Source organism: Chiloscyllium punctatum, chromosome 15 (assembly GCF_047496795.1).
Source record: "Chiloscyllium punctatum isolate Juve2018m chromosome 15, sChiPun1.3, whole genome shotgun sequence".
Lineage (NCBI taxonomy): Eukaryota > Metazoa > Chordata > Chondrichthyes > Orectolobiformes > Hemiscylliidae > Chiloscyllium > Chiloscyllium punctatum.
Genome location: NC_092753.1, coordinates 96,803,829 through 96,826,710, shown reverse-complemented (window position 1 = coordinate 96,826,710; position 22,882 = coordinate 96,803,829). Strand labels below are relative to the sequence as shown.

The 22,882-nt window shown below is 46.8% G+C and overlaps 1 protein-coding gene across 8 annotated transcripts in view; it reads right to left on the bottom strand.

Annotated features, from left to right (window-relative positions):
- Nucleotides 1–22,882, bottom strand: part of robo2 (roundabout, axon guidance receptor, homolog 2 (Drosophila)) — a 1,634,458-nt gene that overhangs the window by 628,133 nt on the left and 983,443 nt on the right. The window contains exon 1 of one of the 8 annotated variants that reach the window (XM_072585786.1): nucleotides 8,958–9,883. The exons of the other annotated variants lie outside the window; for them this stretch is intronic. Coding sequence (XP_072441887.1) covers nucleotides 8,958–9,009 — 52 coding nt within the window. The 5' untranslated portion in view covers nucleotides 9,010–9,883. Of the gene's footprint in view, nucleotides 1–8,957; nucleotides 9,884–22,882 lie in introns of those variants that run through there. 8 annotated transcript variants of the gene reach the window in all.

Here is a 22,882-nt window from a genome sequence, read left to right as displayed (position 1 = left end):
CCCCCTACCCCACCCACCTGCACGCACGAGGTCCACGCAGATGGTCAAGAATCTTGAGGAGGGTTCGAGTATCTGGTGACTGGTCCACAGGCAGGAAACCAGTGACAATGTGGTGCGTAGGATCAGGGGAACAGTGTGGGAAGTGGAAGGACAAACGGATGGTCAGGTATTCCAGTTTCCGATCATCATTGTGCCACGGGACAGAGAGGACTCTATGTGGTGTAGGGTTAGTCTCCTTTCCTCTGGATCAGGAGGCCTGGGTTCAATTCTATGTCACAAAACATCTCTGAGCAGGTTCATTTGAAAATATCTTAGACAACTTGACCTCAGGGTATGGGTGAGGAGCTGATTGAGACGCCAAACCATCAGGATGGGGCAACAAAGTTAGATCCCAAATTGGTAAGAAGCATAGACTCAAAGAGGCACACAGTCATTGAGTCGTACAGCACAGTAATAGACCCTTCAGTCCAACCCAACCATGCTGACCCTGTTCCCAAACTAAACTATCCCAGCTGCCTACATTTGGCCCATAATCCCTCCAAACCTTACTTATTCATGAACATATTCAAATGTCTTTGAAATGCTGTAACTGTACCCACACCCACACCCACCACTTCTTCTGAAAGTTCATTCCACACGTGAACCACTCTCTGTGTACCAAGGTTGCACCTCATGTCATCTTTAAATCTTTCCCCTCTCACCCTAAACTTATGCCCTCTAGTTTTGAACTCCCCCACCCTCAGGGAAAGACCTTGTCTATTCACCCTATAAATGCTCCTCATGATTTTATAAACCTTTATGTAGTCACCCCTCAACCTCCTACTCTCCAGCAAGAAAAGTCCCAGCCTATCCAGCCACTCCCTATAACTCAAACCGTCTATTCCCGGCAATATCCTGGTAAACCTTTTCTGAACCCTCTCCAGCTTAATTATATCCTTCCAATAGCAGGGTGAGCAGAATCGGATACAATATTCCAAAAGTGGCCTCACTAACATCCTGTACAACTTCAACAAGACATCTCAACTCCTGTACCCAAATGCAAGTGTGCTAACCACCTTCTTAACTACCCTGTCTACCTGTGACACAATTTCCAAAGAAAGTCTCTAGGTCTCTCTGTGTTCCCACACTACCCAGGGCCCTACCATTAACTGTATAAGTCCTGCCCTTGTTTGTTTGACCAAAATGCAATATCCTGCATTTATCCAAATTAAACTCCATCTGCCACTCCTCAGCCCATTGGTCCAATTGATCAAGACCTTTTCAGATAACCTTCTTCACTATTCAATGCATTATCAATTTTGGTGCCATCTACAAACATACCAACCATGCCTCCAATATTCCCATCCAAATCATTTCTATAAATGTCAAACAAAAGTGGACCCAGCACCGATCCCTGTGGGACACTGCTGGTCACAGGCCTCCAGTCTGAAAAGCAGCCGTCCACCACCACCCTCCATCTTCTACTGTTAAGCCAATTTTGCATTCAATTGGCAAGCTCTCCCTGGATCCCACATAATCTAACTTTACTAATTACCATGCGGTACCTTGTCAAAGGCATTACTAAAGTCCATGTAAACAACATCTACTGCTCTGCCCTCATCAAATCGCAGGATTGCCACACACAAACGAAGTACTGTCAACATTTAAAGTCTGAAATAGAAACAGAAAGTACTGGAAAATCTCAGCAAGTCTGGCAGCAGCAGCGGAGAAAGAATAACAGAGACTGTTTCTGCTACAGTTCAGCTGGCAGATTATTGACCTAAAATCTTCCATTTGTTTCTCTATCCCCAGCCAGTGTCAGACCGAGCTTTCTCAGCATTGTGACTCTTGGTTCCTTCAGGGAACCTGTCATTCTTGCCCAGTCGAGATCTACATTTTGACTTTCAGGCTGCACTGCTCATTTGACTCTCCTTATTCAAGACAGTCCTGAGGCAATCAGTTGTTAAAAGCCATACAATTTCAGAGATGCAGAGGTCTCTTCAGTTACTTCTCATGGGAAGACCCCCATCAAACCTGTGCTCAGAACCGTGGGTTTCCCAGAAGGAGTTGGATTTGGGCCTTAAGGCGAAAGGGATCCAAAGATGCGGGGATAGGGGATTGAGATGGATGATCAGCCATGGTCATATCGAATGGTGGAGCAGGGTTCAAAGGGCTGAATGGCCTACTCCTGCTCCTGTTTTGTATAGAGTAGTAACCCTGTACCCACGGGGATACTTTCCATGACTTACCACGTAAACCCGAAACTGCGGATAGGAGAGAACCCATTAATTTGAAAGGGAAATGTACCTTCCCGGCAGCCTCCTGGTTCCTGGTTCCGGAAGGTTCCCTATAATATGTGCTGCCCACAGTTAAAGTGTGGGGAACTGAAACGGTGGAAAATGATTCCATGGAGACGGGGGTTGCTCTATATTTCCAAAAATAACAGATGGGTGAAAAATGTCACCTTATCAGAGTCAGGCAAGGGGGTGTCTGTTTCCCCACCTGCCCATCTTCCAGGCGCTGACTCTACACTGGGGTATCCTTCTCCAGCACATTTCTATAGCACCTTCATGGGACCTCAGGAGCACTTTACAGTTCATGGGATACTTGGAGGGCACAGTCCTTCATCATGATGTCGGAAAGGTGAGAGCTGATTTACACGGGGAACGATCGCCCAGCAGCGATGTGAAAGTGGCAGGAATGTTGGCTAATATGGAGTGAGAACTGGTTTCCTCGAAAACGGCACAGTGGGACCTTTTACGGGGAGGTGATGGGCTTAATTTAGCTGCTCATCTGGCAGATCTGACAGTGCAGCATCACTCCCTGAAACAGTGCATGTGGGGGGGGGGAGGGGGTGGGGGGTTGGGGGGCGCATGCCTGGACTGTGTGATAAAGTGGAGGCATACTAAAACCCACAACCCAGTGATGCTGAGGTGAGCACATGACCCACTAAGTCGAGGTGGAGTGGTGTGGTGTGGGAGGTGGAGCACACAGCTGTTTGCATGGAGCAGACTGTGGCCCAGATGTTCCTCGATAATTGGGTTCTTCACTCTTGCTTGGAACAAAGGCTTGCTCAACCTGCTGTCTGAAAGAAGGGAACATTTCATCGGGTGAGTAAGGGGAACTGCGCGGGGGTGGGGGTGGGGGGGTAGGGAAGCAGAGGCAGGGAAGGGGGAGACAGAACATTACAGAAATGTAATGCTCCATTGCCCCTTACATCCTGTAGTGCAACTTTACATAAAGGTGACGTTCAGGCATCCGAAGGAAGAGGTGATTCGAAAAAGGCAGAATAAATTATGTCGTTTTTCTTTTAGTGTCGGGTTTTTTGGCTCGCTCGTTAATTGCATTTGTTACGTACATCTACAAACAATTCAGTACATTAATTACAGTCTGTAGCTCAGAATCTGCTCCAATTTGTGCTGTCACTTCCATTGAGTTGGTTAATTGCATTCACTCTCTATCTCTCTTATTTATTAATGAATAATTAAATCTATAGAAAGTAATGCTACAGCTTCCTCTGCACATGACTGAGGTCTGATTGATATAAATCATGAAGAATAATAAATGACAGGACATTGTCTGCCAGGTGAGTCCTTTCACCGACGTCCAGTCTCAGCACCATTCAGTCTCGCTCCCTCTCCAATCCCAGGTCTGTTTTATCCTGAGGGAGACCTGAACTTAAGTAGCACCTTTCACCTCCACAGGATGTCCCAAAATGCTTCACATTCAATCAGGTTCTTTCAATCACTGCTGTAAATCGGGGGGGACAGGGCTGGACATTTGAGCACAGCAAGACCCCAAATTCAGCACTAAGATAAACAACCAGATCTTTTATTTTAGCAGTTTTGCTTGAGGGTTAAATACTGTACAGAACTTTCCCTGCTTTTCTTTAAATAGTGGCCGTATGATCACTAGACAGACATAAGATATAACTTCCAGCAGCACTCTCTGTGCAGTGTTTCAAAGGGGACATGACCTGAATTCTGTGTCCAGGCTTGGGAGCTCCTGATTAAGAGATCAATGCAATCCTCTGTAAAATTTTGCTGAGTTCAACATGCCCCTGGTCTAAGTATGGTTTTCTCTTCCCCTGAATTCACATCCTGCTGAAATCTTAGCGCAGTGACTTTAAACCAGCTCACCTGAAAAGGGTAGTGACCAGCAGAATGTTCAGAAATTCTTTCATGCATCACATTTGTTGCCCATCTGTAATGAGCTTCGGACTGAGTGGCTTGTTAGACCATTTCAGAGAGTAGTTAAGAATGGCATTGCCATGGGTCTGGAGTCGCAAGTAAGTCAAACCAGGTAACAGCAGCACATTTTGTTCCCTGAAGGACATTATTGAACCAGACTTTTTTTTTGTGATGATCATTGATTGTGGGAGTGGTCACCATTATGGAGACAGAATTTATAACTCCAGATCTAATAAAATAATTCACATTCCCTCAGCTACAACAGTAGGATTCAAACCCGTAATTCCAAAGAATTCTACCTGGGGTTCTGAATTACCAGACCTATCACCTTATTGCTGTGCTACTGCTTCCCTGAACGAGCATGACACTGTTGCATACATTTATCACAGGGCCAGAAGATATTAAATCTAAACCAAATCACCCAGTCTATTACAAATCAACTGAAACCTCTGATTGATCAAGAATAGAAATCTTTGCTTGTCTTTGTTTTACCTGTGGTTCAATAATCACAAGTTACACTCATGGACAGCGCTGGATTATTGGACTGGTATTCGCCTCTAACTGTTCTCACAACACAGTCTTCTCCATCACCATCTTTCCTACCTCCCCATTACACAATGATCACTCCACCTCTGTTCCTTCTTCTTCCACCACACCCCATACCCCGCCAAGTTCTCATTTCGTCCATTGCCTTACACACTCTCTCTTTTCATCCTATCTTAATTATACAAAGGCTGTGTTTGCTTGTGAGTACAGTGGTTTGCTGCTTATGTCACTGGACTAGTCGTCCACACTGAGTGGACGTGTCACCTCGGAAGCTTGGGAACTGGAATTCGGTTGATAAATCTCAAAAATAAAAAGCTAGATATCGGTGGAAGTGAGCATGAAGTCTGTTGGACTTGATCTAAATATGCATTTGTTTCACTGACATGCTTTTAGGGAACACAAGCTCCCCCCCCTTTTCCTGGTAACCTCACTAGGAATCAAAGGGTATGGGGAGAAAGAAGGAGCAGTGCTCTACATTGAATGATCAGCCAAGATCTTATTGAACAGTGGAGCCAGCCTGAAGGGCTAGGTGGCATACCTGCTGCTCCTGTTTTCTATGTTCCTGTGATGGTCTGGTCTACATGTTACTCCAGACCTGCAATAATGTAATTGACTCTTAGCTACTCTCTTAACCAACCTGAGCTGTATTCAAACCTTCAGCTGATCGAGAAGGTGACTCACTGCCACCATATCAAAGGGCACGGGCAACAGCTGTCGGCTTCGCCAGTCGGGCCCACATTCCGGGAATGAAGGCTGACAAAATGGAAATGGTGACTCAACAGATTACCAGGATCCAACTGATTCCTTCCTGTGGTTGCTAACTTGAACACCTCCCCCCAGACTTCTTTTTAAAAATGAAGCCCCATTGGGTATAGTACCAAGGAAACTAAGGAGATGTGATCAATCCAGACTTAGCTTCCATGGTCCATGTAACCACGGCTTCTTCGTTAATCTCATGGGTTTTATTTCCAATGCCAAAAGTTCAAAGGATTTTTGTTTCCCCCATTTTGAAAAGAAAATGCCCAGCAGGCACTGAAGGGACAGTTCAAAGTTCACCATTTTGAGGACTCAGTGTGTTGAAACCCCTTTGGTGATGAGAACTGTTGGATTGATGGGGGGAATGGCTGGTGTACCATGAACATCTAGGAAAGAGTCCCACACTGTTTACACACACAAGCGACCCTGACTACATATCTCCCACTGACATACAGAGTTACCATGGGCAGAACATATTTCAAGAGGGCAGGGATGGATGGAGGCAGGAGGATGGAGGAAGGGAAGGGAAGGAGAGATAGGAAGAGGTGAACGGGAGGGAGAGGAAACGGGATGGAGGGGAAGGATAGGAGAAGAGACGCAAAGATAGGCAGAAATAGGAAGGTAGGGGTGGAGTGGTAATGCCCCTGAGCTGGTAATCTCAAGGTCCAGAGTAATATTCTGCAGGCATCCGCCCAATGACAACGGGTAGATTTTCAACACAATGAACCAACCTGAGATCTAAAAGGAGTCTCAGAAACTGTGATCATGACTATCATAAAAATCCATCTGATTGGCTAATATCCTGAAAGGAAGGAAATCTGCCTGGTTTGGGGTGACATGCAACCCAGACCATTGTCATCTGAGAAGGCCCAGCAAGCCGCTCAGTTCAGGGGCAATTAGGGACAGACAACAAATGCTTCACTTGCTGGAGACACCCACATCCCAGGAAAGAATAAAGGATGCAAATAAACAAGTTGGACAATGTTGAAAATAAACACTGCACTGATTTCAGATCTATTTTCATCATGCTGGATCAATCTCACATACAATCGCAGTTATAGTTTTCAGTGCCAGACTGGCTAAACCAGCCTTAGCCATCAAGTGTATCAATAGAGTGAGACTCCTCAACCTCGTCAGAATCCAGCCTAGATTCACCCTTCAACCAGACAACAAAGGGATTATTTTCTTCCTTGTACCAAAAACCATTGAGAAACAGGTTAAGGCCTGAGTTAGCTTATCATACATAGGAATTTCTCTTGTTAACAAGACAATAACACAGGGATAGAATCAGACCTGTCAAACTATTAAATGGGATATTATTTTGCTGAGATCTGTTATTCAAACTTCCCGGTGATAGGCAGTTTGGTGTTATTTGAGTTCACAATGAGGAGTACAACAAAGATTAAGCTGATAGCTGACTCCCTCATCCTTTCCCCATTTTCATTCAGAAGATTCATCACAACTGCTGCAATTCGGTTTTGAACCCCTAATCTTTCCTGTTGGCCCTCCCATACCTCTCACCCTCCCCCTCTCCCCCCTCCCTTATTCCCGTCCATCCTCCCTCTCATCCTCTCTTCCTGCATTCCCCTGCCTCATTCCCACTTCTTCCTCAGAGGACTTCAGACTCGGAACAGGTCTGACATGACTCAGATATGTTAATGAGATGAACTGGGAAACTCTGCCCTCTTACGATTTCGCAGATGTGTGCAGACTAAAAACACTCTCAGTTGCTCATTTCAAATGCTCTTTTTTTTTGAAAGGTTGAACTATCCAATTGTTTGAATGAAGCAATGAACACCATGTAAGTGAAAGTGTGCTGATTGGCGGAGGTCAGTGAGGAGAAGATGCATTTCAACTAAAACTGAACATTTGAATTTGGAAGCTCTATTCAAACTGTTTCAAGTTGATCCTATCAAGATACCAAATTTGAACAAATTCTTACAGGGGACCATTTTGAAGTGTCAGGGTGTCAATACAATGTTTCTTTAGTCCAATAATCACAGTGATAACCTAGTCAAATGGGAAGGTTTGGGAGAAAGCTTTGGGTCACACACACTACAAATTCATTCATACCTACAACAGGCCTGAGGGTGAAGATAAGAGCGGGAGTGAGAGTGGGAGTGGGGGGGGTGAAGGGTAGATGGGGCTGAGGGATGAAGAAGGGTGAGGGATGAAGGGTGGATGGGAGTGAGGGATGAAGGAGGTTGAGGGATGAAGGGTGGATGGAGTGAGAGATGAAAAGGGGTGACCAATGAAGGGTTGACAAGAAAGGAGGGAAAAAAAGAAATGGAATATTGGGATGGACAGCTGACGAGAGGGAGATTAGGGAGTGTAGGTAGGGAGATGGGGTTGAGAGAGTTGAGTGTTGGGGGGACTGTTGGAGGGAATGTCCACATTTGGACAGTGATGGATGGAGATAGAGAGGGGAAAGACTGAAGGAGAGGTGGATGAAAGGAGGGAGAAAACCAAAGATTGTCAGGAAGGAGATGCTGATGAGAAAATCAGGGAGAAGCTGACAGGAATGGTCAAGAATTGGGAATGAAATAGCTGTCCTGGAGTTAGTGCCCCATGCCAGGTGGAGCTGACCATAGGGCCTGTCCATACAGAGAGTTCAGCTCCAGGCAGGAGGGACCTGACTCAGACCCACCTGCCAGCAGGGCCCCACATCACCCACCCCCCCCCCCCCCCCCACACACACACACACCCCACCCCCCCACACACACCCATCCCCTCTCTGCCTGTCTCCAGTCATTGAGGAGCCAATCCCACCCCAAGGAGCTCACCAGACCAGCCCCAGTGACTCTCCCTGTCAGATAAAGAACAGAATGCAGTCGGAACACCTTGTACATACAATAAGCAGAAAACCATCGCAGCTCTCAAAAGGTCCTGGGCTAACTGGCCTCATCTTTATGTGTCTAAAGATCATCAGATACCGACAAACTGGATTGATTGAGGATTGACTGAAGAACAAATGCACGATATTAAATATTTCTCCCTCGGAGACAGGGTGGAGTCTGGTAAATCCCCACTTGTACTCCGGAACTCACCCCTAACTGCATCCCAACCTTCAAGAATAAAATTACAATCCCTTTACACTCAACCTCTACGTTTTCAATAAAAAAAAATCTATTCCTCGTTTGAGAGAATCTTGAATTCCTGTCTCTAGCGGAGCCTTTGAAAGTTTTGTAGAGATGATAAGGTGAATTCACATCTCCACAGACACACACACGACTAACACCGATGTGTTTCTGTAAAATCTCACCCAAACATGCAGAAAACAAAACACTCTCTCCAGCAATTTCTGTCGTTTTCTTTCAAAAAGAAACAAAACCGCACACAGAGCGACCAGCCCAAACTTGTGTCCAGACTCAAGAAAGGATTGTAAAACCGTGGAAGCTGCAGAAATCACAAGCTACAAGGGGAGTTCGAATCGGTGCAAGTCAGAGAGAGAGAGAGACACACACACACACACACACAGAGACTTACCATAAACTTGGCAGAATAATCCACAGGCAGCGAGGTATGTTAGTAAAACCATCTTAGCATCACTGCCGGCGACAGAGTGGAGGGAAGTCTGCAAACTGGAGTGCAAGGCTACTTTCCAAAGAGAGAGAGAGATCCAGAGGAGTAAATCCGATGTGTAATTTGTTGAACGGTTTGAGGATGAAATAACACAGGCAGTAGCACTGGCGGCGGTGGGAGCAGCAGTAGGAATTGGAGTAGTTCCCCTAGCGACTAAAAGCAGGCAGTTTGATCTCCAGTGTTGGTTCACAGTCAGGAGAAATCGATTAGTCCGACAGCTCTCGGTACCAGAAACCCGTTGGTAAAGCGGTCAACTTTCTCCTGAGCTCTGGGCACCACCAAACACCAGAGATGGCAGTTTGAATTCCTCACGTCTTGCCTTTTTCATGTCAAGGAGGACAGTTTTCAAACAAAATAAGCCACTGACACACAATTGGGCGTTAAATGCTCACTACCATCCAACGCCCCGATCTTTAGTGCTTCATCAGAGGGATCAAGTCAGTGAGGTTTATTTTTCAATCTGTCTCGTCCATATGGTAAAAGCTTCAAGATAATCCGCTGGCTTCCCTCCTCTGTGTCAGAATGTAGGTGCTGACTTTGTTTTACACAGGAGACTCCCTGTTATCCTGCTCAATGTGTTGTGTGTGTCTCTCTATCTGCCTCTCCACAGTACATGCACACACACACTGATATGCTATGAATGAGCATCGAGGCACGGTTCTGGACTGACATTTGCACGGGGAGAAGGACAACTTTAATTTGGGGATATAAAAATGGGGGTGGAGAAAGTGTGTGAAAGAAAGGGCAGGATTGGAATCAACCATTTAACTCAAAAGAGAGAGGAAGGAAAACAGCCAGAGAAGCGAGATGCATTCCGGCAACGAGACAACAGCTTTTAAAAGTCAGTTTCAGATCCGCCGGAGAAAAGGAAATGATGTTTTTTCTCTCTCTCTCTCTCTTTCTACCTTTTGGCAAATTCTGTCCCCTCTCCCTCACCCCAAAGAGTGAGAGGGCAGTTTGCAATGGGATAGACTGAAGGGAATTCTGGGCTGTGCTCACACGCTGTATATACAAGCAGTTTAAATACTTCTAAACAATGTTTCCAAAACCCATCAGTCATCATTTAAACTCCAAACATGTCAGGGTGGATTTAGATAAATCAAAAACCGTATTTCTGTCTGCCCTCCGCCCAAGATAGAGTTCCTAAGTGGGTCAGACAAATCGTTTGTTGCTAATATTTTCTTTCTCGTCTTACTGTGTCTATCAGCGAGAATGGAAAAGGTTAAATACTGTTTATAGAGTCCATTTGTTGAGCACAGGTCAATAGGAGTTGGTAGCTGTGCCTTGTGCTTTGTATATGCTTCCAGCTTCGGCTGGCTTCTTTCTTTAAGTCTAATTTGATGGGTCTTTCTCTGATCCAGACGGTGGATCGGACCAAAGAACTGCATTCGGACTCAACTTTGACGAGATGAATCTTCGCAGGGAGTGGTACGCGTGGGGTGGCTTGCAAAACAAGGAGGTGTCGGGCAGATGTGGTTTCCCCCCAACCCCCTTGCTGGCTGGGATGCACTGAAATCTTCCGATGTTCCTCATGGACCTGCCTGCAAGTTACTCTGGTGTATCTGATTGAGAGCATCCCTCGCTGTGTCTTTCACACACAATTGTGCTGCACGGATAATGAGAGAGCTAACAGAGAGGGCAAGGAGAAACAGGCCTCTAGCGCCTCCTGCTGACTTTATAAACTCTCTCTCACACACACACACACACACAGAGCTGTAGCTTCTCAAACAGACACAACTCTGCACAAGTATCTTCCTGTCCAGCTCACGCTACTCAGATTGCTCTGGAAAAAAAACACAAACTCAATAAAATAAACCCTCTCGGTTTCCAGAAACAAAATTAAATTTTGGACGTCTTTAACCACATCAGAACATCATCCCTAAGCAATGGATAGCCCCCGGTACAGGAAGCAATCGGTGCACAGCAAGATCCCACAACAGCAAATGTGCCCACTTTCTTTCGTGGTATGGTGTTGACCATGATGGGAAAATATCGACTAAGGTGCCGCTGTGGTATCTTTCACTTGCACCTGAGAGGGGGGGGGGGGGGGCTGTGACCTGAACTTCAATGCCTCATCCTAAAGACTGCACTTCCAACAGTGCAGCGCTCTCTCAGCACCACAACGGAGAGTCAGCCTGGATTATGTGTTCATGATCCCGGAGACAGACTCCAGCCCATGATCTTTGATGTGGTTTCCACTTTGGGAGGGGCTGTTGTGGTGACCAAAGAGGAAGACACATGAGAAAAATATGTCTCTGGCCTGGATTGGGCATGGTATATCTCTTCGGAGAAAGTGAGGACTGCAGATGCTGGAGATCAGAGCTTAAAAATGTGTTGCTGGAAAAGCGCAGCAGGTCAGGCAGCATCCAAGGAGCAGGAGAATCGACGTTTTGGGCATGAGCCCTTCTTCAGGAAGGGCTGAAGAGGGGCTCATGCCCGAAATGTTGATTGTCCTGCTCCTTGGATGCTGCCTGACCTGCTGCGCTTTTCCAGCAACACATTTTCAGCCATGACATATCTCTACTCTCTTCAGGACACGGTTAGTAACTGGTCTAATGGTCCTCACCCTGAGATTTTATTGAGGACCAGCAACAGTGACATTGCAATTAGAGACGAGAAGAACCATAGAGGCTTGGAGCTGTACAGCACAGAAACAGACCCTTCGGTCCAACTCGTCCATGCCGACCAGATATCCTCAATTAATCTAGTCCTATTTGCCACATTTGGCCAATATCCCTCTAAACCCTTCCTATTCATCTACCCATCCAGATGCCTTTTAAATATTGTAATTGTACCAGCCTCCACCACTTCCTCTGGCAGCTCATTCCATACACGCACCAGGTTAAAGTGAGGACTGCAGATGCTGGACATTGGAGTCAAGATTAGAGTGGTGCTGGAAAAGCACAGCAAGTCAGGTAGCATCCAAGGAGCAAGAAAATCAACATTTCCCGGTGAAGGGCTCCTGCCCAAACTGTCGATTTCCCTGCTCCTTGGATGCTGCCTGACCTGCTGTGCTTTTCCAGCACCACTCTAATCTTGACCCATATATGCACCACCCTCTGCATGAAAAAGTTACTTTTAAACCCTTCTCCTCTCACCTTAAACCTATGCCCTCCAGTTTTGGACTCCACTACCCTGGGGTATAGACTTTGACTATTTATCCTATCCATGCCCCTCATGATTTTATAAACCTCTATAAGGTCACCCTTCAGCCTCTGACGCTCCAGGGAAAACAGCCCTAGCCTATTCAGCCTCTCCCTATATATAGCTCAAACCCTCTAACCCTGGCAACATCCTTGTAAATCTTTTCTGAACATGGATGGGCTTTCTGTGCAGTGGCACTATCCCTACCTCTGAGACAGGAGGCTTGGGACCAAGTTCCATCTGCCAATATCTCTGAACAAGTTGATTAGGAGAAGCAAATGTGGTTCCCTTGTTTTAATTACAATCCACACATTCCTTGCAGAAACAGGAGGGCAACACTGCATGCATGAGAGAGCATTCAGCTGCTTCACATGTGAGTGCTGAGGTCTGAGCATGTGCACTGTAACTTGTGTGGCGTGTGCGTAGAGACTGTGAAAGGACAGGTCGAACAGCAAGCTGTACAGCTTTCTGACACTCACTCCCAAGGGTCAAGCGAGAGATGAATCAGTCGGTGCAGCACACCGTCACATGAAACTGAGAGCTCGGTAACAGTCTCCCCCCACTACGCAGCACGGGAGATGGAGAAGAAACTAGCTTGGAAGGGGGAGATTGTGAGTTTAAATGACCAGCCCGTGACCCAATAACAGTGGATCCTGAAACCACCAACGGAAGACGTCGAAGCAGCAGCTTACACTGAAACTGCAATTTCAACTTAGAGGAAGGTGCCCAGACACTTCATTACAATATTAGCAAACAGAATTTGATACCGAACCATATGAGGAGGCATCAGTTTCTCAAGCTGCTCCTTAAAGATGCAAGTCCACGGTGAGAGGTGTAGGGAGGGAATTGCAAGGTCATAGCCTCAGCAACTCACGGCAAAGACACCTCATGTGTATTCTTTCATGAGATTGCTAGCAAGGCCAGCATTAACCGCTCACCCCTTTCCCCTCACATGCTGGACAGAGCAAACAGGGAGACGCTGTTCCTGTTTGTAAAAGCAAGAAAGAATGAGAGGATTTAGATTGAAAGTGATGTGAAATGAAGCAAATGTCATGTGAGAAAAGTCACTTTCCCCTAGTGAGTAGGTAAGGTATACAATGCACTGCCTGGAAATGTGGTGGAGGCATTCAACAGGGGTGTTGGATGGTTATTTGGGTACAGATGCTGTGCAAGGATATAGCAAAAGGCAGGGGACTGGCATGAGGTAATAAAACCACTGCAAGCACAGCCAGGATGGGCCAAATGGCCTCATTCCATTCTATCATTCTTTAAGCAGCCTTGAAATGCTGCCGTTCCCATAGTCACCCCCATTTCTGCAAGGGCATTCCAACACGTTGAAGGTGAAGGAAGTGATCTATTTCTCGTTAGGATGGTGAGCCGTTTGGAGCAGAGATTATGGGTGGGTGGTGTTTCCATGTCCCAGCTCCCTCTGTCTTTTCAGGTCATGGGTTTGAAATGTATCATTGATGGAAGCTCCGTGAATAGTTGCTCTGCATCTTGTACAAAGTCCACCCTACCTTCCCTGGTGTCAACCAGCAGTGGAGAGATTATGGTCAGGAAAGCTCAGGAGGACAGAATTAAAGTGACTGGACATATTATAGAGACTGTGAGGAAGGAGGAGGCTACAGAGATGGGACTTGGCGATCCTGGAAGGATTTGGAAATAAGGAGGGCAACATTAAAATCAAGATGTTGCTTGACCTGGAGTCGTCATAGGTCAGCGAATACAAGAGCGATAAGGGAATAGTTGTCACTGCCTGGTTGGAACTAGACAGCAGAGGTTTGGATTACTTCAAGTTAGTGGAAGGTAGAATGTTGGAAACCAGCCAGGAGCACACTGGAATCTAGACATTACAAAAGGGTTAAATGAGGGTTTCAGCAACAGATCAACTGAGGCAGGGTAATGCTATGGAGGAAGAAGAAGGTGGTCGAAAGGATGATGTCTTTATGTTAAGTGCATGCTGACGGTGCACCTGATCTGATAAAAATTCTGTCCAGTAAAGATATTGAACTTTTGTTCAGCTACATCTGATCCATCCACCAACAACTTTCAGTAGTAGCAGTATGTACCACCTGCATGATGGACTACGGAAATGCCGCAAAAATGCTGAGATCATATCTTCCAAGTGCCCAAAAGAGCAATGGCAGCAAATACATGGGAACACAACCCCCCTGCACATTCCCCTCTGAGCCACTCGCCATCCTGATCTGGGGCTACCTAGCTCCTCATTAAATGTATTAAGTGTCCCAGAATCCACCACATATTGGGAGCAGTGAATTCACGGCCCTTTGAGAGAAGTAATTCCACTTCATCTCTGTTTTAAATCTGCCCCCGCCTTCTCTGAAAACCATGATCTATTGTTCGAGACGGCAGCAATACAGGAAACCATCCTCTCTACACCTGCTTTGTCAAACTCCCCTTTTGCATCTTATATACCTCAATCAGATCTCCTCTCAGACGTCTACATTTTAGCGAGCCTGAGTTCTCCTCATAAGGCAAGCCTTTCATCTCTGGAATTAATTTGGTGATTCTTCTCCAATGTACACACTTCCTCACGTAACAAAACTATACTCAATGTTTCAGCTGAAAGGGGAGAGGCTGCTCAGGCTGAATCTCAGCACACATGTGGACATTGGGACACATGCGTTTGGGAGGAAGGTGCAGATCTAATACGTTAAACCTCCGTCCACAACCATCACCACAGCCTCCAACAACCCCTCCCCCACTGTCCCTCTCAGACAAGTATGACTCTGTAAGTGGGAAGGTTATGGAGTTCATATGAAAGACACATGCTTTGGGTATTCATTATTCAAACAGGGTATTTAATAAAAACCACAAAAGCAGCTGGCAGACGTAATAAGGAACATCAATGGGGACAAGGCCGCACATTGAGCCCACTGGATACTGTTGCTTTTGTCCCTGATGTCACTGTTTAAAATACCAAAAAGGGGTAAAAACGAGATGACTAAAAGCAAACAAACATTCTGACCAAGAAACCACTTACATTTCTTCTTCACAATTCACAGGACCAGACGATTTCATACTTTTAAAATGTAGTCACCTGTTATAAAGAATGCACAGCGAACTCCCACAAGCAGCAATGCAATAAGGACCAGGTGCTCTGGGTTTTCGCAATGTTGACTGAGGGATAAATCATGGCCCAGGAGACTGGAGACAGAGAGAGAGCTGCACTGCTCATTTTCAAATTAGTGGCTACAGAACCTTGTCTAACTGCTGCAGATGGGGGTCCCTGTTTAACTCCTTAACTGTAACGCAGTACTGTAGTAGTCGGAGTCACATTGGGAACATTGGCTTGGAAGGTGTGATCAAGTGTTGACCTCAAGCACAGAATCACTGAATTGTTACAGTGCAGAAGGAGGCTATTCGGCCCATCGTGCCTGCACTGGCTTTTCAAACGAGCTTCATTACCTGGTGAACATCTCCTGCTTCTTCCCCCAAAGCTTCTCAGACTATTGTTGTCCAAATAACACCTCTCTTCAATGCCCCTCTTGAACCTGCCTCCACCACATCCCCAGGCAGTGCATTCCAGACCCTAACTCAACAAAAGAACAGAAAGTACAGCACAGGAACAGGCCCGTCCAAGCCTGTACCAATCATCATTCCATTACTAAACTTAAAAACAAACCTTCTGCCCTTATTTAGTCTGTATCCCTCTATTCCCTCCCTATTGCCACACGCAGCTCACTGTGTGAGAAAGCTTTTTTCACGTCACCCTTGCTTCCCTGTACATCACTTTAAATCTGTGTCCTCTCATTCTTGTTCCTTTTCTCTCTGTCCATTCTTTCCAACCTGCTCATGATTCTGAGATCTCAGCCAAATCTCCTCTCAGCCACCTTCTCTTCAAGGACAGCAGTCCCAACATCTTCAACCTATGCTCAGACCTGAACTGAAGAAGCAAAGTCTTCCAGTTCTGACGAACGGCCACCAGACCCGAAACATTAACTCTGATTTCTCTCCATAAATGCTGCCAGACTGGCTGAGCTTTTCCAGCAACCTCTGTTTTGTTTCTGAAGTCTTCTGGCTCGGGGGTGAGAAATGGAATAGTACCGCTGATTCACTGTGACCCATCCCCTCCTCCAGTTCCCCTACTGGGATGAGAATCTCACATTGTAACGGTCGCGGAGGAGTTGTGGTGCAGTCAGCAGTGTAGACTGTAACGATTAAATAACCACAAAGTGGAACGTAGGCCTTGAAAGTTCCACTTTCCCGAAATGATTAATTCCAGCAACAACAACTTACATTTCTGTAGTGCCTTCAATGCAGTGAAGCATTCCAAGACACTTCACAGGAGCAAAATACAGCAGCATTTGACACTGAACCACAGAAGGAGATGTTGGGACATGAATAGATACCTTTAGCAAAGAGGTAGGTGCTAAAGGAGCATTTGTAAGAAGAAGTGAGAAGCTGAGAGGAGGAATGGGAGGGGTGGGGGGGGGGTTGGTTTAGAGAGGTAGTTCCAGGTGCTAAGGGTCCCAGCAACTGAAGGCACCAATGGTGGAGTGATAAAAATTAGCATTGTGCTAGGTCAGTGCGGGACGAGTGCAGGACCTTGTGGCTGGAGATTACAGATAAAGCTGATAGGACCTTGGAGGGTTTTGAAAACCAGGACGGGCATTTTGAAAGTGGTCTTATGGTAATCAAGAGCCAATGGAGGTCAGTGAGCACACGGGGTGATGAATGATTAGGGATTGATATCACAGGGTCATAGAGATGTACAGCATGGAAATAGACCCTTCGGTCCAACTCATCCATGCCAACCAAATTCATCTAGTTCCATTTGCCAGCATTTGGCCCATATCCCTCCAAACCCTTCCTATTCATATACCCATCCAGACACCTTTTAAATGTTGTAATTACACCAGCCTCCACCACTTCCTCTGGCAGCTCATTCCATACATGTACCACCCTCTGCGTGAAAACGTTGCCCCTTCAGTCCCTTTTAAATCTTTCCCCTCTCACTTTAAACCTATTCTCTCCAGTTTTGGACTCCCCGACCCCAGGGAAAAGATCTTGTCTATTTACCCTATCCATGCCACTCATGATTTTATAAACCTCTATAAGATCACCCCTCAGCCTCCGACACTCCAGGGAAAACAACCCCAGCCTGTTCAGCCTCTCCCTACAGCTTAAGTCCTCCAAACCTGGCAACATCCTTGTAAATCTTTCCTGAACCCTTTCAAGTTTCACAACATCCTTCCTGTAGGAGGGAGACCAGAATTGAACGCAATATTCCAAACACAGAGTGGCAATGTTTTGGAGGAGCTCCAGGTTTATGGAAAGTGGAAGGATCAAAGAGGAGTGTCCGAACCGTTGAGGTTTCAAATTATAAACTGGAGACCAGAGGCAGCTCGAGGTAGATATTACAATGGAAATGGCAGGAAGGAATCTTTGAGAGTTGAATGACATGTGCTCAGAGGTTTGTACAGAGAAGTTGTGGCATTTGTGTTCAGCTGTGCCCTACTGGGTGGGAAGGTAATGGGTTCTGATCAATGTTCTCTCTCATAATCTTGCTGGCACCCAGGGCCTTTGAAATCTGTGCCAATGATTTTGAAATCAATGCCATGTGCAGAACCTTGGAGCGAATCTGTGGGGTTGAGGCTGCTCAGCTTGGGTGGCATGTTGGTTCTGATCCCAGTCCACAATCCTGCAGTGCAATAGTTGGAGATGCTCTCTTTCAGGTAAGATGTCAAATAAAGGCCTCTGCTGTTCTATCAGATGGGTGGAAGGGGTCTCATGGCAATAGGAGACCAGGGGAATTGTCACTGGTGTGCACATCTCAATCACCAAGAAGTCAGCACAGTGTCTCAGTGGTTAGTGCTGCTGCCTCACAGTACCAAGGATCCGGGTTCGATTCCAGCCTCAGGCGACTGTATGCCTGGAGGTTGCACATTCTCCCCTGTGTCTGCATGGGTTTCCTCCCATAGTTAGGAGGACTGGCCATACTAGAGTGTGCAGGCTGGGTGGTTAGCTTTGGAAATGCAGGAGATTAGGGTGGGGGAGTGAGTCTGGGCTGGCTGCTCTTTGGACGATCTGAATGGCCTGCTTTCACACTGCAGGGACTCTATGATGATGATCTGGTCATAAGCATACTGCTGTGATCTGATTTATTGCTGTTAGATTAACACAGGTACACTGAAAAGTCTTGCTGGCAACTTGGATTTTGCATTTCCCACATTCCAACCATGACTGTAAACACGGCTGCTTGTAAAGTGCCTTGGGATATCCTGTGGGCTTGAAAGGTGCTATGGAAATGCAAGCCTTTTGTTTATTGATGTCTGGACACACACACACACACATATATTTGCCGATTTGGAACTTCAGTCTACTAACTTGGCAGAACACATGGTACTGCTCCGAAGAAGTCATACTGGACTTAACCCTCTTTCTGCTCCCCCCGGAACGCTGCCAGTCCTGCCTAGTTTCTCCAGTGCCTTCTGTTTGTATTCCAACTGGAGCCGAGCTTAAAGTGGGCAGACAAACGTTTCCCTTCTGCTCCTTCCCTGTTGAATGCTGCAACATTTAAACATCGGAACAAAAAGATCTCACAATTCTTCCACCCGCCTGCCAGTTCTGGTTTCAAAAGTTTTATCTGAAGACTGCACTGGACTAATCTGTTTTCTCTCCAGTCTGCCACCTCCCTCAGCCTGAGCACACATACACAAGTATCCAGCTGGCTTGTTTCTATATCGAAGAAAAGAAAACAAGACTGACAAAGAGTTCATTGAGAAAGAGCTCTTCAGTATTTAATATTCACAACCCAGTGCAAAATTCTGGCTAAGTCCCCTCCCTCCCCACAAAAAAAAATCCCCAGAATGAGCCCCGGAGGGAAATCTTTTGCTCATTCTCATTTAAGGTGCAAGCTTGTGTGGTTCGATCAAAGGAGATTGAGGATTTAGTCTGTTCTGGAATTAAATGAAGATAAAGCCTCTTTCTTGTGATGTTCAGCTGTGTTTCAGTGAGCAAGGTTCTGGCCTCTACAACAGGACATTGTGGATGCAGGTCCCACCCTAACCACCCGAGGATCGTGGAGATAATAAGGACTGCAGATGCTGGAAAGTCAGAGTCGATAGAGCACAGCAGGTCTGGCAGCATCAGAGGAGCAGGAGAGTCGGCATTTCAAATTCGGGAATACCAAGGCTGACACTTGGAGCACAGTTCTGAGGAGGTTGAGGTGAAATACTGAGGGGTATGGATAGACAGGAAGAAACATTTCCCCTTGGTGGAGGGAATCAAAGGCTGGGGGCATAGATTTAAGGAAAAGAGGCAGGACGTTTAGAGGGGCTTTGAGGAAAATATTTTTCGCCCAAATGGGAATCTGGAATTCAGCACCTGAAAGGGTGGGAGAGACAGAAACCCCCGTAATGTTGAAGAAGTACTTAGATGTGTTATTGTGATGCCAAGGCACACAAGGCTATGGGGCCAAGTGCTGGGAAAATGGGATTAAAATAGTTAGGACATTGTTTATTGACCAGTGAGGACTCGAAGGGCCAAAGGGCCTATGTTCCTTGCTATACACCTCAATTACCATGTCGGAAGGAGATGCTTTTGACTTGTGATGTTAAGATCCAGATCCTGACTGGCCCCACCCCTTTCCCACTCCACTTCCCTCTCACCACCTTCTCCTATCCACCTTCCCTTCTACCTCCCCTCTCCATCTCCCCTTGCCACCCTGCTCCCTCCACCTCCCCCTCACTACCCTCACCCCTCCACCTCCCCAACTCCCCCTCTCCACCTCCCCCTCACCAGCTTCCCCCTCCACATCCCCCTTACCACCCTCCCCCTTTACCCTCCACTTACACCTCCCCCTCTCCACCCTCCCCCTCCATCTCCACACTCCCCTCTCCACCTCCCCCTCTCCACCCCCTCCACCCTCCCTTCTCCTCCTCCCCCTCTCCACCCCCCTACACCACCCCCTCTATCCCTTCCCCCTCCAACTCCCCCCTCCATCCCCTCCACCCTCCCCTCTCCACCTCCCCCTCTCCACCCCCTCCACTACCCCCTCTCTCTCCACCTCCCCCTTGCCACCCTCCCCACTCCACCTCACCCCCACCCTCCCAACTCCACCTCCTCCTCTCCACTCTCTCCACTCCACCTCCCCCACTCCACCTCCCCCACTCCACCTCCCCCACTCCACCTCATTACTCCACCTTCCCCTCTCCACCCTGCCCACTCCAGTCCTCGCTCCATTTACATTGGGAAGTTAGGCGGTAGGCTTTGAAGAAGGATGGAGGAGGTCTGGCCATTATGCAGCCCTTAGCCCCAAAGGTTCACACCATGGTTTGCTATGCTTTAGCATTCCCTACATTGCCGAAGTGTAGCCACTGCACAAAGGGCTTTGCTAAGGGGGTCCTGAGCTTGTGAAAGGTGCTATACCCTCACTCTCTGTTGTTCACTACTGTCAGGCCCCAACAATCCCCACTCCCAGTCCGTATGTGACCACTCTGACTCACTGATGAGGGTAGCCCATTCCCTATAGCCAGTCAAGCTCCACAATGTGATCTCATCACAGGGCAGAGGTGACAACTGGTGGCTGGGTGTCGTTCAAGATGTGAGGGGAGGGGAACAAAAAGTGATGCAGCAAATCTGCTTATTGCACCCACATTCTATCAGGGAGTACAGCCACATGTAAAACTCTCCTGTGGTCTGGAACAAAACATCAAAGGATAGGCAGCTGCCAGCTGGAAGTTAACCATGGAGGCTATAATTCACTCAGTTACTCAGTATTCTCAATTAAACCTGGAACAAACTATTCAATCTTATATTTCTTCTGTTTCTTTGGCTAAGTCTTGCTCTGGTCTGCAAAAACTACTCAGCATTGCACAATCATCCTCACAAACTTCTTTTTACAATGAAACAAAGAAAAACAGCAGCAGGACTAGGCCATTCAGCCCTTTGAACCTGCTTCCCCATTCAATACGATCATGGCTGATCATCCAACTCAGTCCCCTGTTCCTGCTTTCTCCCCCATACCCTGTGAACCCTTTAGTCCTAAGAACTATATCTGACCTCTTCCTGAAATCCCTCTGGAATCCAACAAACCACAATCTGAGGCTCCCTTCGTCCAACCATGCCAAACCCATTTGTCTCCTCAACATACGCACCAGACATGGTTCAATTGGACTCTGTGAGAGTGTCAGATGTCATCACTAAGGTGTCTGTATCCCATCGAACCTGCTGCAGCTCACTGGCTGATAAAGTCCTCCTCTTTGTTACCTCTTGATTTGACTAGTTCAAAATGTCCCTGACAGGCCCTCACACACACCTCCTTCTCTCCATAAATGTGAGATTGCCCACATGTGATTGCTCAAGACCATAAGACATAGGAGTAGAAATACGGCCATTCAGCCCATTGAGTCTGCTCCGCCATTCAGTCATGGCTGATATGTTTGTCAACCCCATTCTCCTACTTTCTCCCCCTAAACCTTGACCCCTTTGATAGTCAAAAACCTATCTATCTCAGTCTTAAATATACTCAATGACCTGGTTTCCACAGCCTTCTATGACAACAAATTCCATAGAGTCACCACTGTCTGGCTGAAGAAGTTTCTCTTCATCTCCGTTCTCAAGTCATTAATCGCATCCATTCTGTTCTGTTGTTATATTTTTCAAAATTGCCACTCTGGTTTCAAATACCTCCATGACTCGGCCCCCTCCCTATCTCTGTAATCTCATCCTCAATCCCCACAACCCTCCAAGGTACCCCTCCCTTGGTGAGCAGACCTGATCTTAATCAGTCATCCATGAGTGGCTATAATCACAGCCATCATGACCTTATGGTTTGGAATTCTCCATATGAACCTCTTCACTCATCTCTCTCTTAACTCACACTTTAAATCCAACCCCTTTGACTGAGCGTCCAGTCACCAGCCCCAATACCTCCTTATATGGCTCACTGTAAATTTCAAGGAGCATCTTAAAGCAGGGAGTGATGCAGAAAGATGGATGATTTTAGTGGTGAGGAGGGAACAAGGAGTGTCAATGGACTCGTGGTATTACTGTTCAGTCTATTAATCCAGAGAGCCAGGTAATGTTCTGGGAACGTAGGTTCAAATCCTGCCACAGCAGATGATGGAATGCAAATCCACTAAAAGTCTGGAATTAAGAGTCTAATGATGACCACAAAACTACTGTTTGTTGTCAGGTCATTATGTCCTTTCAGGAAGGAAGCCCTGTCTTTACCTGGTCTGGCCAACAAGTGACCCCAGACCCATGACAATATGGTCGATCCTTAACAGCTTGAAAGAGTTCAGAAAAGATTTACAAGGATGTTCCTGGGGTTGGAGGGTTTGAGTTATAGGGAGAGGCTGAATGGGCTGGGGCTGTGTAGGCCCCAGGTAGCTGAAGGCCTGGCTAGCAGTGGGAGGTGTTAGACAAGTTGGAACCGGATGGAGGAAGCGATAGGATGCGGAAAGGCCAGGAAGTAACTGAAGGCAAGATGGAGAATAGACTCTGGGCCTTGGCTCACAAAGGCACATTCATAATTAATGACAGAGCAGGCTCGATGGGTCGAATGGCCTACCTCCTCTGCTTCTGGGGAGACTGTGGTGCATTACTTTCACCTGACGGAGGGGCAGCGCTCCAAAAGCTTACGATTTCAAATAAACCTGTTGGACTATAATCTGGCGTCTTGTGAGTTCTGACCTTGTCCAACCCAGTCCAGTGGC